Genomic DNA, 19,014 nt, shown 5'->3' with positions numbered 1-19,014 from the left:
ACTTAAAGGGCAAAATACAGCTGTTACTTTGACGTGCGTTAACAAACTACCGCTGTGTTTTCTTACTAGAACTGGTAAGAACTGGAATCTGGAGGATGACATCACTCTACCAACAAGGATTGTAAGTTTGAATTAACCAAACAAACTGGAAATAAAAGGCTTAGAAAAAAAGACAAACTACATTTTTGTTACCAGACTTTAGGGCCAGACTTGCGGCGTTTGTTCCAGACCAGGAATCTGGCTGAGGAGAGCTGATGGAGGAGCCAAGACTCTGGAGGACGACATCACTCCACCAACCAGGATCCTCGTAAGTTTGCCTAAAATAAACAGAGTGTTCCCTCTTGTTTCAAGCACACGGTTGTCCAGCCGTTGCTTAAGAAACACAACCTGGATGTTAACTGCCCAATTAACTGCCGTCCCATATCTAAACTACCATTAGATTACCAAACGGAAAATGTAGTTTGGTGTGAGACTGTTGTCCAGCAGAGGGAGTTGTCATACACCTTAATTATACAGGAATGTCTGTGTTTACATTTTAAAATGTTCATGGGCTGGTCTAGTTTGTCTGCAAATAACTCTGCCTCCAGCAACAGGATTGGTTGAAACATATGAAGTGAAAGAAATAAAAGCCCAGTTCACCAGATCTGAGGTCAGATTTTGGATCATGAATGTATTGAGTGAACAACGTCTAGGGATGGGAATTGATAAGAATTTCACGATTCCTATTCCGATTCTGCTTATCGATCCGATTCCTTATCGATTCTCATTGGGTGAGAAAATAAGTACAAATGTGTTTGTTTGTATTAAATCTCTTTATCTGATCAGAAGTGCGTCTAGTATTAGGAAATTGTACATTTTCAAATCAATTGGTCTGGTTGACTTAAAGGGCAAAATACAGCTGTTACTTTGACGTGCGTTAACAAACTACCGCTGTGTTTTCTTACTAGAACGTGTTTCTGGAGGGGAGGCGAGCTGGTAGGGGAGCCGTGAATCTGGAGGAGGACCATCACTCTACCAACCAGGATTGCAAGTTTGTATTAACCAAACAAACTGGAAATAAAAGGCTTAGAAAAAAAGACAAACTACATGTTTCTTACCAGACTTTAGGGCCAGACTCGCGCTGTTTGTTCCAGACCAGGACTCTGGCTGAGGAGAGCTGATGGAGGACGACATCACTCCACCAACCAGGATCCTCGTAAGTTTGCCTAAAATAAACAGAGTGGACTTGTTGTAACGCAGGATTAGTTTGTCCAGTACAAGTTACGGCATACTATTGTGGTTGTTTACCAGACAAACTACAGCTGCTACTTTGTTACGTGCCATTAGAGCCCAACTACTCGTGTGTTTGTGACCTTACATTAGAGACAAACTACTACTGTGTTTGTTACCTGATATTGGAGACGAACTACTCCTGTGTTTGTTACCTTGCATTAGAGCCCAACTACTACTGTGTTCGTTACCTTACATTAGAGACAAATTACTACTGTGTTTGTTACCTTACATTAGAGACAAATTATGTTTGTAACCAGACCAGGAATCTGGAGGACTGATGGAGAAGCCGTACATCTGGAAGGCAAATCCTGAGGACAACCAGGACTCTAACATCAAGGATTCCTCATAAATTTGCATCATCTGGACATAGTGGACTAGGTAGGGGGTTGGGGGTTCAACTCTCAAACCAATGGTGCCGGGTTCAAGTCCTCAGAATACAGTGATGCGTCCTTGAGCAAGGCGCCCTAAAGCCTGCCTGCTCCTTAATGACTTATCATTGGTTCAGATAATGTTGCATCTTTTGAATATTGAACCTAATCCATGTCCTTGTTTGGTCCGGGCAGACACACCTGAGCTGAACCTCACCTGATCCTGTTTGGTCGGGGGCAGACACACCTGAGCTAAACCCGCCCTGATCCTGATATCCTGCTGGTCCCATCTCCTCAGTTCATCTGAGCCTCCTCCTCCAGAAGACCTGCTGAGCTCAGCAGTTTGAGGCTGATGGATCAATGACCTCCAGTGGGAGTGATCTTCTTGACCCCACATGTAACCGTGTGCTTCCACACGCCTTTCTCACTTTGTCACTAACCTCACTACTTCACTACTCTCTATTGCTTCCTCTTCTTCTTCCTTCTCTGTGGTTCGAACATTTACACTGGAGGCGCGTCTTCCTGCCCTCAGAGGGTTCAGCGTTAGGGTTGAGAGTCAGGGTTTAGAGTCAGGGACAGAGCTGGTCAGGGAGGACTGCTTTTACACAAACCACTTCACTTGCTTTCGGAATGATGGTGACATTTTGAAAAGATTCATTTGGGAAAATGTTTTCCTCTGCTTTCCTTTACAAAATTGTATTAAACTTCTGTCAAGTGTTTTTGTTTACATATTAAAATCCCACATTGACTTCTACATGTTTGGTGCGGTTCATTTAATTGTCCTTTAACTTGGTTAATGTCAAGCTAAACTCCTAAACTACTGTTCCCTCTTGTTTCAAGCACACGGTTGTCCAGCCGTTGCTCAAGAAACAACCTGGATGTTTACTGCCCAAATAACTACCGTCCCATATCTAAACTACCATTAGACAAAAAAATATATGTTTGGCTTTTTAAGCCCAAATGCCATTATGTGCCATAAAACTAAAAACAGACTGAAAACAGTCAAGTAAGAGCTTGTGCCTTTTGGATTACTAACGGTGCTCATTTGCATTCAACTTGTAACAAAATTCAACTGACATAAACAAAATGAAGTATTCGACAGTGATTTATTAGATGGGCCTACCTAATAAACCGTTGGAACACACAAGACCGGAAACCATAGCAACACCGGTAAACAAACCCCGAGAAGCCCAATCCCTATGAGAGCTCCCCGCGCTACGGTCATCCGGAGGTGCACAGAGCTGTTGGCCGTGATATACATTTATATTATATAGAGCTCCAGGAGTCGCAAACGGCAACAATCACTTTCTCCATGTTGCAGTTCACCCCGGACTGCACTGAACTGAGTTTGATGGTTGAACGCTGATTGGCTATTACGTTACACATGTCACTCAGTTGTCACGCTGTTGAACGCTGATTGGCTGTCATCACGCGAAATTCGCGTCAAAGTTGAAATATTTCAACTCAAGCGAATTTGTCGCGGCACAAATCCTCGTGAACGCGCTCGTCTGTGCACGGCAAAAGTGTGGCGCGACAAATCAAAACTTGTCACCGGTTTTCTCTTGCGAAAAATTCACCCGATACGCGTCTCTACGTTTACTTTGTCTGGGATCTTGTCGCCCCCTCGCGTTTGGTGTGAACGCACAATGCGCTTCTTCCTCGGCGGCGCTGTCACGTTAAAATTGTACCGGGGGCGAAAATTGTACCGGGTACGTAATCAGTGGTCCGTTGCCAGGCAACGAACAACAGATTACGTAAGGGGTTGTCCGTTGCCAGGCAACGAACAACAGATTACGTAAGGGGTTGTCCGTTGCCAGGCAGGTTTCAATCGCGCTCATGTTGCCGAAGACGAAATAATATAATACAGATAACGGATCGCTAGATAACACTTGTTTTTACTTTATATTTGTATTGCACTAGTAAACTGAGTGTTTAATGTGTATCATAGTCTAGCTAGCTTGTGTTAATTTAATTTCCTTAATTTAATTTAGAGAATAGATTATAGGTAATAGATAGATAGATAGATGGGTAGATAGGTGAGCAGGCAACTGGTAAATGTTTTTTTTATCATTATTATTCACGTTATCGCCATAACATTTAGCTATTACTATGTAGGGAAATAGATAAATACAATGCAATACAATACAAATATAAAGTTAGGAACGCTAATAAATGTAATTTGTAAAATAAGTGTTATCTGTCTTGTCGCGCTCAATGAACGAGTTCGCGAATGTTCAAGAACCTTCCCACAACGGGCGACGCGATCGTCTGTTGCCAGGCAGGTTTGGAATGGATTACTATGGATGACGTAGGCCGGTACAATTTTCGCCCCCGGTATAATTTTAACGTGACAGCGCCATGTTTGCTGCGTTCTGAACCAAGCGTGTGTGTGACGTCATGACGCATTTGCCGCGACCGGAACCGATAAGCGGAATCGTTAAGCAGGCTTGCTAAGGATTCCAAGGAATCGGTTGACTCGGCACCATCCCTTACGACGTCTGAGCTAAATATTAACCACCTGGAACTTGGTGCGTTTCCTGGAGCTCGGGAGGACGGCAGGACGCGTGTTTACCTGGTCGATTAGGCCCTGAACGCAGACCCTGAACCCAGACATCCTAATCACAGACCATGTGTTTAATTAGCCCCGAATATAATTTTTGGGTTAAAAAAAAAAATAAAAATAAAATTATTTATAATTATTAATAAGGCCTAGTCTAGATAGTCCTTCTGGCAAGAGAATAAACAGTTTAATAACATAACCTTTTTACCACCTCAAGTAAATTAACCTATCCTATCCCCAGTCAGATGTGTATGTGTAAAGTCTGTCTCACTTGTATTAATTTTACTCTGAAATAACTTGAATGGAACTTTAGACATTTGGGGATAAGCAGCACAGCAGTCAGGTAGCTATTTTAAGCTATAATAAATGGCGCATTTTGTTTATTTAGGTGAAGCATTATGAAAAAATGTTCATGCAAAATAAAGCGTAGAAATCATTTTGGCATTTTCATTTTCAGTCTGGGCTAAGCCCCGGCCATGTTTATGAAACCTAGAAACACCCCTGGCTTAAGGAGTGGACCCATCAAAAACTCATTTCACAATTAGGTTGTTTCAGTCATTAGCCAGTGATGTCAGTGGGGGTGGCAAGTGGAATCACGTGACAGCACTTGGACGTTGGATGTCCATGTCCTACAAGCGGCAGCGAGACATTATAAGACACAAGTGGGACACCCTGACCCACAATGCAGTAGTCATTGTGTGTAATGCCATTCTTTTACCACTAGAGGGAAGTGCAGCCAAGTCAGCTGTTATGACTAGACCCTATATTACACCATAATAAAACAACATTTTTGTTTGGTAATAATTCAATTATTATTATATAGTAGTATTCCCCATGGAAGTGACAGCTATATGCAGATTATAACCTATATAATATTAAAGTCTCACCCAATCAAAAAACAAAGAGTGATTTCACCAGGGGAAGGTTTAGGGATTACACAGCGTCATTCCATTCGATTGACGTTGATAGGATGCTAGAAAACTCCAAAACCGGTTCCATTAATGTTTACAATCCACCCTTGTAATGTAATGTTTTGAATAATGACAGGCTTTTTATTTGCACTAAGGCTTGGCAAGTATCCCAAAACCAGAAGTGGGTGAAGGTTGTTTGACCCAATTCAGTTTTGGGTCAAACAACTGAAAATGATCATACCTGTACACATGACAGGTATGAAAGAAAGTCATTCTTTCTTGCTTAATTTCTTTCCTTCTTTCATCACAGTCTTGATAAGAGAACATTGTGTGGAACACAGCGAGCCCACTTTACTTGACACTTTGGATTTCTATCACTTTGTCGCTGCTCCACCGCCGAGAGATAACAGTTACAGCGTGGATCAATACAGGACTTAATCAAAGGAGACCCACGGAGGAGAAACTGTACACTAACTGTTTGGTCTGGATCCAGTGAGGAGCCATTCATCACACTGGCAGAATGCTGCCATGGAAGATGCTAATGGCCACGTACACACACACACACACACACACACACACACACACACACACACACACACACACACACACACACACACACACAGAGAGAGAGAGTGGCTCGGTTGTCTTTATTGATCCGATGTCCGTGCAGTTGTAGGTTTTCAATGCTTACGTCCATGTAGCTCCGTGTTAGAGGCGAGGCGGGGTTAAATAGCCAAGTCAGCTCAAAGCAATAGCTCACAGTAGACGGGGGGCCCCCTGGTAAACAGCAATATCTTATAGTGTGTGTTTGTGTGTGTGCGTGTGCTTGTGTGTTGGTGTGTGTGTTTGTGTGCGTGTGGGGGTATGTGTATTCATGAGAGATAGAGAGAGAGAGAGAGAGGCATGGAGAGAGAGAGAGGGGCATGGAGAGAGAGAGAGAGAGAGAGAGAGAGAGAGAGAGAGAGAGAGGCATGGAGAGAGAAAAGGAGACATGTGAAAAAAGAAAAGGAGATAGCAAGGAAGAGAGACGTACAGAAAAAGAGAGGGCGAGAAGGAGGGAAGGATAAGAGAGTAATGGCAAGGAAAAAGATAATGGGAAGATGACTGAGGGAGAGAGAGAAAGAGAGACGTAGGGGATGACGGAGAGAGAGAGGAGCAAGGGAGGATGAGAGGGTGTGTGTGTGTACGATTTGTATGGATCATGCAAAGACTCCCACACCCTTTGATATCTGGAGACTTGGATGATACAATTATTGATAATGATAATAATAACTATAATTATAGTTATAATAGGTAATAACTACTGTAATTACTGTACGGGCATCACATTTATTATATTAGCTGTTATTTCTCCTTGTGTCAGTATGCATCAGTGTGTGTGTGGTTCCGTGAGTCTGTGTCTGTGTGTCTGTCAGTGGACAAGTCCTAGCTCATCCGTCCGACTATGGAAGATATGAAGAAGGGGAGGGGCCCATCAGGTGACGTCACTTGAGCCCGACCTACTAAACATTTATTGACATTTCTCTCAGGGGTCCTGAGTGTTCTTTCCAAAAATAAGTGATCGAGGGATGCGCTTCTGTGTCCTAAACCACTTCGTTATTGTTTAAAGTTTTATAACATTCAAGAACTTGAGTTGGGGACATCTCGTCCGGGTCGACTTTGAGGTAGGTGTGTGTGCGTCTGTTCTGCTGTGTTTTATTTATTATTGTTTCAGGATAGCATCACAAAGCAGCGTGCTGTACAATTATATATTTTAGCTCATCTGAGTACATTATGTCAAAATCTGATAAAAAAAGACAGACAAAGAAGAACAACAATGAGATATAAACTGACATATAAATAAGATAAACAAAATAAACTCTGTTCATTGTTTTGATCCTCACCAACGGGAGAGTAGGCTGAGATGATTGTAAATGTGTGGTTTGTAGTGTACAGGTTATTATTGAACCTAATGTGTTTGTCTCGGCTTTGTCAATAGAAGCCTTATGGCGCAATATTTACAACGACTTGCTTCACTCAGAACAGACATCCGCTGTCAAAAAAGTAAAGAACAGTTTTAACTCTGCTGATGGTAAGATGATAAGATCGGTGAGAACACAGGGCCATCCGATCTGACAGCAAATGAATGATTTGAACCAGTTCAGATGAGGTTATGGAGTTGCGCAAGCCGTTCACCTTTGATTTCCACCACTGTCTCCATACGCTGGGGACTCAATGGGACTGAATTATGTTGGAAAAAAGGGATGTTTGGTGCTCTTTCAATCTCTCTTTCTCCCGATAGTTCTCCTCACTATATTTGTCACAGGCAATTTGAGAGACAGGCAACCAGAGAGACAGACAGATGGATAGATTGATGCATAGCTGGATGGCTCAGCCTGTTCCAAAACCATACATTTCATGTCCGATTAAGGACTTCCTTAATTCTCAACGCTTCAGTTATGACATAATAAGCACAGTTCTTCTCCATAGAAAATTATTTGTCAGCCACAAAATCTTTCATGGCCCACCCAAGGAAAAACACCCTTAATATATACAATATAGTGACAATGAAGCAAAATGTTCTGTTATGTTGAAGAAAATGCAAACTGCTTGAGATGCCAATAGTATTAGTGTGAAACTGCCTAAGATGCTGTAATGGTAAAACTGTATTTTCATATTCCGTTTCTCTAACTGCCATTTGTTGAATGTGCCTTTTTCCTGAAACTCTTGGGGTGGTCAAGGGTCCAACTGCGAAATCATCTATACACCACAATCAAATAATGTTTACTTAAAGGACAGAGTTTCCTGGCTTCTCATCAAGTAGAAGAATGCGTAAGGAGATCTCTGCTTCCTCGTGAGCGGTGTACCCCAAACACAAAGGTTAACGTTAGATAACGCTAACAGGTAGGGTGGCTAGACAGTGCAAGGAATAGCAGACAGAGCTTACATGATGAGGGGGAAACAACATATGGATTTTTCCCTCAGACATCATGTGGGGAGCAGAGCTGATCTCAGCACTTCTGAGACCGGTGCCACTGTATAAGAAGTCCTGGCTTTTGCCAATGCGTCAGAGTTCTCATTGGGAAGCAAATAGAGAGACGCAGGGCGAACTCCCATCTGAGGCCTCGGATTTGTGTGTTGTATGGTATTGTATGTATCTTACTCAAATAAACTAGGCTTATTGTTATAAGTTCGGATAACTCTTTACTTAGGCTCAAACAGTTTATACAGAAACGATTGAGGTTGTCCAAATTCCCAACGTAATTGTATTATTATTATTCATTTTTATCTTTTACATTATTGTTAGCCATGTGGTCTGGAAACATTCATTTATGTTGCCTTTGGCATTTTGTAGCAGACAAAACAATCGGTCTATTTGGTTGTGTGCACTCCATGGTTGATCAGACTGGAAGAATATCATTTCTCTCTCTCTCTCTCTCTCCTTCTCTCTCCTCTCTCTCTCTCTCTCTCTCTCTCTCTCTCTCTCATTCTCTCTCTCATTCTCTCTCTCTCTCTCTCTCTCTCTCTCTCATTCTCTCTCTCTCTCTCTCATTCTCTCTCTCTCTCTCATTCTCTCTCTCTCTCTCTCTCTCTCTCTCTCTCTCTCTCTCTCTCTCTCTCTCTCTCTCTCTCCTCTCTCTCTCTCTCTCTCACTCCTCTCTCTCTCATTCTCTCTCTCTCTCTCTCTCTCTCTGTCTCTCTCTCTCTGTCTGTCTCTCTCTCTCTCTGTCTCTCTCTCTCTCTCATTCTCTCTCTCTCTCTCTCTCTCTCATTCTCTCTCTCTCTCTCTCATTCTCTCTCTCTCTCTCTCTCTCTCTCTCTCTCTCATTCTCTCTCTCTCTCTCTCTCTCTCTCTCTACTCTCTCTCTCTCTCTCTCTCCTCATTCTCTCTCTCTCTCTCTCTCTCTCTCTCTCTCTCTCTCTCTCTGTGCTGTGGCCATCGACCCGACACGCCCGCTCCAGCTGGACACATGTCATCAGCACCAGCCGTGCCTGTTAGAGGGAGAGAGAGAGCTGGGTCTGACCGAGGGGCGAGCGAGAACAGGGACTAGACAAGAACAAGGGGAGAGAGAGAGAGAGAGAGAGAGAGAGAGAGAGAGAGAGAGAGAGAGAGCTGGGTCTGGGGAGGGAGTGAGCTGGGCTTGGTGTTGGCAGACAGAAGATGGAGGCTGCAATAGGTGGTGTAGAGGAGGAGAGGAGCCACGTCCTCCATGTTTGATAACGTTGGCCTGGAGGGGTTCGTAGTTTCACTGGGAATACTGGGATGAGGTTTTTTGCACCCATACATTCAGGGCAGTGGGCCACAAAGGATCCTGGGAAATATTAGAAAAATATATAATATATATATTATATTAAAGTGCTTTGGGCACAAAATCTATCCTATGCATACACCCTGCACACATATTAACACACACATAGGCACACACACACACACACACACACACACACACACACACACACACACACACACACACACACACACACACACACACACAGCCCTGCCCTCAGCGTGTGGTCTTGCTTTAAGGAACAGCTCTAAATCATTCCCAACCAGCGTGCTTGTTTGTCTCGGCTTCTCCATCAAATACAGACATTTATGTCTGCAGGACTTCTGTTATAATTGGAGGATGATCAGTCTAAATGCAATCCTTTAGCCTTCTAAAGGAACTACCTTTGCTTTGAGTATACACTTGCCTGCATGTGCAAAAGTCGCACACACGCACGCACACACATGCATCTATGCAAATGCATATTATTCAAATGTAGTAGCAAACTTGTACGCAAAGATTAAATGGTGCAAAGGAGAAAAGCAGGCTTATTGAGAGGGCAGGGATTCTAGTAGATCTCAAAGTAAACCACATCTCTTTAGTCAGGGTCTCGCTTTGGCTGTGAAGCAGAAATGAGCCGTAACCCTTTACTCAATTGACTCCTACATTTTTCAATAATTGTTTTATTTATTAAATGTTCTATAGAAATTGCTAGATATAGAACTGCTGGATACATAAAAATATTCGGTTTGAATTTTTTTCGATTTGAACAATTTGAGTATTTCTTTTAGGTGAAATTTCAAAGTTCTCAGTTAGTAAGTGTTTTCTTTGGAGAGAAATGCAGGATAAAAAAAATAAACATTGAATAAGAATACTCGGGATTTCAACATCGCCCGGAATAATCCTGATTGTGATTCTTCCCGTTGTGGAGCCGCCCTGCTCCGCCATGCCGGCCCGCGTTCCCGCTGCGCTGCTGCTCTTGATGCTCCGGGCGGTCCTGCTCAGCGGGGGGGAGCCCGCCGCCCCCGCGCCCTCGTCCCGCCGGGAGATCCGCATGGAGGGGGACCTGGTGCTGGGGGGCCTGTTCCCGGTGCACGAGAAGGGGGCGGGGCTGGAGGAGTGCGGCCGGGTCAACGAGGACCGGGGCATCCAGCGGCTGGAGGCCATGCTGTTCGCCATCGACCGCATCAACAGCGACCTCATGCTGCTGCCGGGCGTGTCCCTGGGGGTGCACATCCTGGACACCTGCTCCAGGGACACCTACGCTCTGGAGCAGGTGAGCAGGCACCGGGGCTGGGGGGGGCACCCTCGATGAGACCCCACTCTGTTCATCCTGCGGGCGCTACAGCAGAACATAATACAGCAGAGTGCAGCACGATGCAAGGAGGACGCTTCAACACAGCAGGCTAGTGGTGGGAGGAGTTATAGAGAATAAAGCTGTTTATATTTACTGTTTACCTGTTGCCTGTCTGCATTGATGGGGTCATATAAAGATACTTAATTGATGTGTATTTATAATCCCTATGAACAGGAATTCATTCCGGTATGCAAAATAGAGTCAATAATCCCTATGAACAGGAATTCATTCCGGTATGCAAAATAGAGTCAATGTGCATGTCATTTAGGATAATATGAGACACACGCACGCACGCACGCACACACGCACGCACGCACGCACGCACGCACGCACGCACGCACGCACGCACGCACGCACGCACGCACGCACGCACGCACGCACACACACAAAAACACACACAAAAAAACACACACCACACTAAGACTGCAGCAATGAAGCATTGTGTGTGTGTGTGTGTGTGTGTGTGTGTGTGTGTGTGTGTGTGTGTGTGTGTGTGTGTGTGTGTGTGTGTGTGTGTGTGTGTGTGTGTGTGTTTTTGCTGTCTCTCAATGGGCTCTGGAGTTTGTGAGGGCGCCCCTGACCAGGTTGGAAGACACAGAGTTCATCTGTCCGGACGGCTCCTGTGGCCGGCAGGACGACAACCCCCTGGCCATCGCCGCAGTCATAAGGGGCCACGAGAGCGTGTCCATACAGGTAGCACTGGCTGACAGACGGACTAACTGACAGATAGGGAGACAGACAGGAAGACAGACCGCCAGGTGGGCAGACAGACCGATGGTTGTGTAAGCCTCTGAGTCTTCCCGGGTAGGTGCGTGTGCGAGGACTACAGTATGAGTATGTCTATGTGTGTGTGTGACTTGCATTAGAAGCAGAAATGAAAACTCACAGCTCCCCTCCTCTGCACCATTTTCCCTTTTTCATTTTTTATTTCTCGCCTTCAGCCCTTTCTCGTATTCAGCCTCTCTCGTATTCAGCCTCTCTCGTATTCAGCCTCTCATATTCAGCCTCTCTCGCATTCAGCCTCTCTCATATTCAGCCTCTCTCGCATTCAGCCTCTCTCATATTCAGCCTCTCTCGTATTCTGCCCGTTCCTACAGTAAGTCTCTCTTCCTGCTTCCTGGCAGGAGAAGACCCGCACCCACCAACATAATGTGTGTGTGTCAGATCTGTGTGTGTAAAATATGTGTGTGCATGTGTATACGTGATTACAAATCATATTTACATACAAACAAAAATAAAATTCTAGATCCCAGATATCCCTCACTTATTTATGAATCAAAGACTTTATTCATAATTGTGTGTGTGTGTGTGTAACAACATGGACATTCTCTTGTGTGTATATATATATATATATATATATATATATATATATATACAAGCATATACTCTTCCAGATCCCCCAGATCAGCTACGCCTCCACCAGCGCCAAGCTCAGCGACAAGTCGCGCTACGACTACTTTGCCCGCACCGTGCCCCCAGACTTCTACCAGGCCAAGGCCATGGCCGAGATCCTGCGCACCTTCAACTGGACCTACGTGTCCACCGTGGCGTCGGAGGGCGACTACGGCGAGAAGGGCATCGAGGCCTTTGAGCAGGAGGCGCGGATGAGGAACATCTGCATCGCCACCTCCGAGAAGGTGAGCGGGAAGGCTGGGAGGTTTGGGATGCGTTCAGAGAGCAGGATCCAATGTTGCCTGGAATAGAGAGGCACATTATAGAAATAGAATAGAGTAGAATTGATGGTATGGTGCTATAGCTTTATTATGTTTCTATAGATACACTTTGCTCATAAATGATCTCTAAATGAAATTGAAAAGAAATTTAGAATAAACATGCTAATAATACTAAATAGGCGACCTCAAACACTGCACAGCGTCAGAAAGAGAAACCTTGACTGCGATGTCAACCTGATAAGCATCTTAAAGGTGAACCACTATGTAAAAATGACGCTGAATTAGCTAACCATCAGGAAAAGGTTTGTCTTCTGTACCACCAAGCTAAGGTGCTATCAAAACTAAAGCGTACAAATGTAGCGTTATCTCCAGGAGTCCATATTTGAACGTTTCACATTCATTCATCTTATCGTTGAATTGGTATGGATCCCTACTTCGACCGTGACAGTTTCTATAACAGAATTAGTTCCTCTTTTGTGTGTTTGAAGATTGAGGGAGGAAATCCTCACAGAAAAACCTAAATGGCTTCAGCCTACACTGTTGTTCAAATGATCATCCTGTTTGGTCATTCACAAGGTTAAGATAAGATTGTTCTTAATAAATCCTGAAGGGTATTTCAGGATTTGTGTTCAGTGTTCAGAACTGATAAATAAAGGGACTCCTTGTCATTTTGCTCTGACGTTATCCTGCCAGAGGAGTGGCCGGATCGGTCCTTCAAACACTCATCAGCTCAAACAATCTTTCACCAGGAGATGTTGCTGCAGTGATGAACAGACTGAGCGGTTTCCCTCCTAACTCTCCCCTGCTCTCCCCGTGTGCAGGTGGGACGCTCCAACGCCAAGAAGTCCTACGAGGCGGTGATCCGCCAGCTCCTGCAGAAGCCCAACGCCCGCGTGGCCGTTCTGTTCCTCCGCAGCGACGACGCCCGCGAGCTCCTGTCGGCGGCCGCCAGACTCAACACCTCCTTCATCTGGGTGGCCAGTGACGGCTGGGGCGCGCAAGAGAGCATCGTCAAGGGCAACGAGCCGACCGCCGAAGGCGCCATCACCCTGGAGCTCTCGGCCAATCCGGTGCCCGAATTCAACCGCTACTTCCTCGGTTTGGATCCCGGGGTAAACCGTCGAAATCCCTGGTACAGGGAATTCTGGGAGCAGAGGTTCCAGTGCTCGTTGGGAGTAGGAGGTGGAGGAGGAGGAGGAGGAGGGCCGGGGTCCGTGGGGTCCGACCCCGAGACGCGGAGACACCTCCCGCCCTGCGACCCCCACCTGTCCATGGACCGCAGCGGCTTCGAACCGGAGTCCAAGATCATGTTTGTGGTGAACGCGGTGTACGCCATGGCCCACGCCCTGCACCGGATGCAGCAGAGCCTGTGCTCCAACACCACCCAGCTCTGCGACGCCATGAAGTCCCTGGACGGCCGCAGACTCTACCGGGAGTTCATCCTCAACGTGAGCTTCACAGGTAGGAGGAGGAGCCGTCGGAGCCCGGGGGAGCGGCAGGAGGCTCCGGGAGGGGGGGCAACGGAAAGGCTCTGCCAGTTTGACTAAAGGGCCGCCTCTCAGAGGCCCTGAGGTGTGTGACAGAGGGTTCAGTCGTTTGGAGGGCTTAAAACAGAGGCAACGGAAAAAAAGAAAAGGAAAACTGAGGGAGAAAAACAAGAAAACAAGGGGCCTAGTTAACAGTCCTGTCGTGAGCAGTCCGGGGAATCGCGTTCTTCCACCCGGCCAAGTCATGCAACATGTAAGGCACCGAGACAAATCCCCTTAATTGCCATGTATTGTCGGCACTCGGCTCGCCATTGACACCTATTACGCCGGGAGTAATTGATACGACACGAGGAAGTTGCCTCGACGAATGAGAACGCAACTAATCCACGGGCCATATGTGTTCCCCTGCCCGCTCGGATGAGATTGTGTGTTATAAGGAGCTCCTCTCGTGCTCTGCTTATTATTCTCTGCAGGCTGGGAGGGGAGAGCGACACAGAGAGACAGGGAGAGAGAGGGACAGGCGCTGGGGAGAGGGGAGAGCGACACAGAGAGACAGGGAGAGAGGGACAGGCGCTGGGGAGAGGGGAGAGAGACACAGAGAGACAGGGAGAGAGAGGGACAGGCGCTGGGGAGAGGGGAGAGAGACACAGAGAGACGGGGAGAGAGGGACAGGCGCTGGGGAGAGGGGAGAGAGACACAGAGAGACGGGGAGAGAGGGACAGGCGCTGGGGAGAGGGGAGAGCGACACAGAGAGACAGGGAGAGAGGGACAGGCGCTGGGGAGAGGGGAGAGCGACACAGAGAGACAGGGAGAGAGGGACAGGCGCTGGGGAGAGGGGAGAGCGACACAGTGAGACGGGGAGAGAGGGACAGGCGCTGGGGAGAGGGGAGAGCGACACAGAGAGACGGGGAGAGAGGGACAGGCGCTGGGGAGAGGGGATTGGCTTTTTTTGTGTGAAAAGGAGCGTTATAAATAAACTGCAGTGTGTTAGAGGTGCTTATTCCTCTGCCAACCGTGAACAGATGCAGACATCAAACCAGCCCTGCCTTAAGCGTGGAACACACTGGCCCATCCGTTGGCCATCTGAAATGTTTGGGGAGACTCTGACTTTGTACCGCTGTGTTGGAAGGTTTTGGAGCCGCTCGGACCGTGTCTGGTCCGACTCAACATGCAAAGCTGAATCTACACCCTCCAACAGTTGATCCCTGGCTGTTATGGAGAGGCTGCTGTGTGCTGAGCAATGACGTCTCCTTGCTGCTTGACAAGTGAGGCTAGCAGCGGTGACACACACTTTGTCTGTGTTAGAAAATGTAATCAGATCACTGCCAGACAGTGCAGCTGTTCGTAGTGGCGTTGATGTGAGCCTTGTTCCCTTGTTCTTCACAGCTTATGTGTCTTTAAAAAAATACGGTTTCGAGCATCATGTCAATTTCACAGTTGCTTGTGCTCCCGTATCCTGGGGGTAGATGGACAACAACTTGTACACAAACCAATTTGGCAGTTTCAGCAACAAACAGTCTTTCTGGTGCTGGAGACCTGCAGGCTAATTCTATCAGTGTGTGGGTTGCTGTATCGCCCTCTTAAGGGAATCAATCCTCTGCCTTCACGCCTCGATGACTTAGGGAGTTTTCTAATGTTAGATTTGGGACTAAACTTTGTCAGCTATATTTGAGCAATAGGAATGTCCCATTTTGGCCTGAGGTGTGTGTGGGGAGAGATACAATCAAGACATCAATATGGATACCAAGCGTTAAGCCCTGTGGCCGATTAAGCCTGCCTGACGCGTGAGAGCCTGGGTATCATCTTGTTCATCTTCTGCATGATGCATCTTTTACAATGGCATCAAACATCACATTCAGATCAATATTAATTATGGGTTGATGTGCAACATGTATAAATGTTCTGGGTGGTGGTGGCTGGTCTGAGCAGCCCCACATGGTCAGACACACACACACACACACACACACACACACACACACACACACACACACACACACACACACACACACACACACACACACACACACACACACACACACACACACACACACACACACACACACACAAGCACACACACATTGTTCTCTCCCCCACCCATCAAGCATTTGAAAATCTTTTTAATCGTTTCATGGTTTCCTGGAATATTCTAGCAGGTTCCCTCACCGACTAACCAATATCGATGCTGGGTGGATGCAGTAGAAGTCGTGGTACTACTCTCCTGGTTTTATATTTTCTCTCTTCTTTATTGTTTCAGATTCTTATTCTGATCTGGGTGTTCCCTGATCTCTCATCTCCCCTTGCAGCCCAGGGTGACGGTTTGGGCCGGTACAACATCTTCAGCTACCAGCGCTCCGGCGATCGCTACGGTTACGTGCCGGTGGGGGAATGGGCGGAGACCCTGAGCCTGAACAGCGACCTCATCCACTGGCCCCGGGACACCGTGCCCCCGTCCCAGTGCAGCGACCCGTGCGCCCGCAACGAGATGAAGAAGATGCAGGCAGGTGAGAGAGGAGCCCTGGAGGAACGTGAGAGGGGGAGACTGTCGCCCCACCCAAGAGCTTCCTTCATCCACCCATCACTGCATCCACCCATCACTGCATCCACCCATCACTGCATCCACCCATCACTGCATCCACCCATCACTGCATCCACCCATCACTGCATCCACCCATCACTGCATCGCTACGTCCACTCATCCATGCATTCACCCATTCATCCATCCATTGGGTCATCCATTCATCCATCAATCCATCATCCATTTATCCGTTCATCCATGCATCTATTCATCTCTCTAATCCTCTATCCATTTGTTATCTGTTGATGAATTTAAGATTCTTATAATGTTTAAGTACAGTTTTGTACAAGGTTACATACTTTTCTGTTGCTATGCTTTAAGTGCTATATTGTAGCACTTGAAGCAGTGTGCTAATTTTATTAATTGCATGTACTGGCATGATTCTTGCACTTTACGGGTTCATCGAATGCAATTATTGTCAGTCGCTTTCGGAAAAAGGGCCAGCTAGTGTGCCTCCCCAACACGTTGGTAGTAAGACTGGTTCCTTTGTGGCTGAGCCCAGGTGAGTACTGCTGCTGGATCTGCACCGCCTGCGAACCTCACGAGTACCTGGCCGACGAGTTCACCTGCGCCCCGTGCTCACCCGGCCAGTGGCCCACCGACGACCTCACTTCCTGCTGCGACCTCCCCGAGGCTACCTGAGCCCGAACAACGACCTCATCCACTGGTCCCGGGACACCGTGCCCCGTGCGCCTGCAACGAGATGAAGATCCACCCATCACTGCATCCACCCATCACTGCATCCACCCATCACTGCATCCACCCATCACTGCATCCACCCATTAAGCCGTTCGTCCATTCGTTCCTTCTTTCATCCATTTATCCATTCATTACCTGTTTAAAATGTTGTAAGAGTGCTAAGCATGGAAGCGGCCTGGCGTTATTAGCTATGCTCTTAGTTCTGTCTCTTACCCCCTTCTGTTCTTAAGGATTTGATCAAGGGGGCAACTGAGTGATTGGTCTTGGCACCAAATGGCCCTTCTCTCATCTTTTGGTCCATCAACAGATCCCCCACAGACCAACTGGTTTCGGGGCTGTCTCGCCCAGCTTTCACACTGTCGCGATTTCGACCGGGCCAGGCCAACGAGAGCTTCTGAGGGACCAAACTTAAAGGGCTCTAGCCAAGTCATTAAACACAAACAACACAAAACAGTATAACATATATTGACCTCAAAACGGTCCCTCTGCTCAGTCGGAGTCATACAGGTAGCCTAACCTTCCACAAATGCTTGCTATGCATGGTGTGTATATAGGCCAGCTTCAGCTAGCTTCAACTAACCGCCCACACTGCAATGCCATCCATATACACAGTACAATATACTGCTTCCGCAGCCAGAGAATAAACTGTCAACCTATGTGATGGGGTACATGCAGCAACAACATAATTCATATTTTTTTACTGACGCACCAATAAACATGCTGGTCATTGAGCAACACTGCTTATACATATTATGTATGAAACCAAATGGCTCAATCTGTCACGTGTCACACATGAGGCCTTCATAAATCCCCCCCCCGTGGGTGTGTTGTCGCTTAACAAGAGTGGTACGTATCCTTCCTCCGGTGGTCTATAGTGCATACAGGTAATGCTGGATAAACAGGATAAAGAATGTCATTTGGACTTATTTAGAATTGTGTGGCGCCTTAAATTCAATAAACCTTCCTCCTGCAATCTACATCTCCTTGCAGTTATTTACCCTTGCATCAACATCTAACGGTAACCCCAAAGGAATCAGGGGGTTGCAACTTTTTAATGCTCGCTACTTTGTTTTGCTATAAGTAATGTATGGATAAAAGCATCTGATATACGATAAAGCGATCCGACTCATTTATAAGCTGCATTTCCAACTCCAATTTTTCATGGGCCACCACCAGCTGCGACTGACGACCCTTTCCTGGAGGGAAGACCTGAAAACAACTCCCCAGCGGCCATTCCGTCTGGCCCCTCTACGTTGGTGCCGTCCTCCTTCAGTGTCAGCGTGAGGTGCCGACCTACAGTGACTGACGACCGGGACAAAGCAGCTCCACACCTACATCCCCCAGACTAGACCAACGTGGAGGAGCACCTTTCCCACCTATGGTATCATGTCGGCTCTTGAGCAAACACGTGTTCTGTCTGTTACTGTAGAGTCAATAGCTTCTATAAGACTAATGGTACTGCAGAACAGAGAAGCCATGGACTACCTTCTAGGTGGTACACTCACAGTAATAGGTATGATATTTTGCACTGATATCATTGACTCTCCTGAGCATATCACTGATATTTTTGAATGGTTTGCATGAGAACATTGATGAACTGAACAACTCAGGGAAATGGGATCCTTTGGATATGGATACACCTACGGATATGTAATCTTCAATGTTTTAAAAAGGTCTTTATGTTATATGTTGCTCTGGAGTCTGGAGAGAGCATAATCATTGGTTCTGTCCTCATAGGTAGGAAGGAACTAACGGTGGAATCCCGAGGTTCCGGAGTTCGTATTGCCTCCGGTATGACCGGTGAGGTTTCAATGCCCCCTATTGGCGAGCAGAAGCTTTGCCCACCTAGGAAAACCCATTCAGTA

The 19,014-nt window shown here is 46.6% G+C and overlaps 1 protein-coding gene and 1 long non-coding RNA gene across 5 annotated transcripts; both read left to right on the top strand.

Annotated features, from left to right (window-relative positions):
- The first annotated feature begins 84 nt into the window (after window positions 1–84).
- LOC132463967 (uncharacterized) lies at window positions 85–2,394 on the top strand. Its single transcript, XR_009527154.1, has 4 exons — window positions 85–121; window positions 1,101–1,195; window positions 1,530–1,650; window positions 1,836–2,394. It is a non-coding gene; the product is annotated as an uncharacterized LOC132463967 (long non-coding RNA).
- Window positions 2,395–6,638: 4,244 nt separating this feature from the next.
- On the top strand, window positions 6,639–18,126 carry grm3 (glutamate receptor, metabotropic 3). Of its 4 annotated transcripts, XM_060060102.1 has the most exons (8): window positions 6,639–6,660; window positions 6,696–6,775; window positions 10,290–10,634; window positions 11,277–11,408; window positions 12,110–12,352; window positions 13,210–13,849; window positions 16,179–16,372; window positions 16,953–18,126. In XM_060060102.1, exons 3-8 carry the CDS (start codon window positions 10,305–10,307, stop codon window positions 17,376–17,378), a joined length of 1,965 nt encoding a protein of 654 aa, XP_059916085.1. In that variant the 5' UTR covers window positions 6,639–6,660; window positions 6,696–6,775; window positions 10,290–10,304; the 3' UTR covers window positions 17,379–18,126. The 4 variants fall into 4 exon arrangements, with proteins under 4 accessions (XP_059916085.1, XP_059916084.1, XP_059916087.1 ...); XM_060060101.1 differs by having other exon boundaries at window positions 6,645–6,775; XM_060060104.1 differs by lacking the exons at window positions 6,639–6,660; window positions 16,953–18,126 and adding an exon at window positions 15,005–15,140 and having other exon boundaries at window positions 6,679–6,775; window positions 16,179–16,322.
- The last annotated feature ends 888 nt before the right edge of the window (window positions 18,127–19,014 follow it).

Source organism: Gadus macrocephalus, chromosome 9 (genome assembly GCF_031168955.1).
Source record: "Gadus macrocephalus chromosome 9, ASM3116895v1".
Taxonomy (NCBI): domain Eukaryota; kingdom Metazoa; phylum Chordata; class Actinopteri; order Gadiformes; family Gadidae; genus Gadus; species Gadus macrocephalus.
The sequence above is the reverse complement of the archived record's forward strand: the minus strand, read 5'-3'. Positions and strand labels throughout refer to the sequence as shown.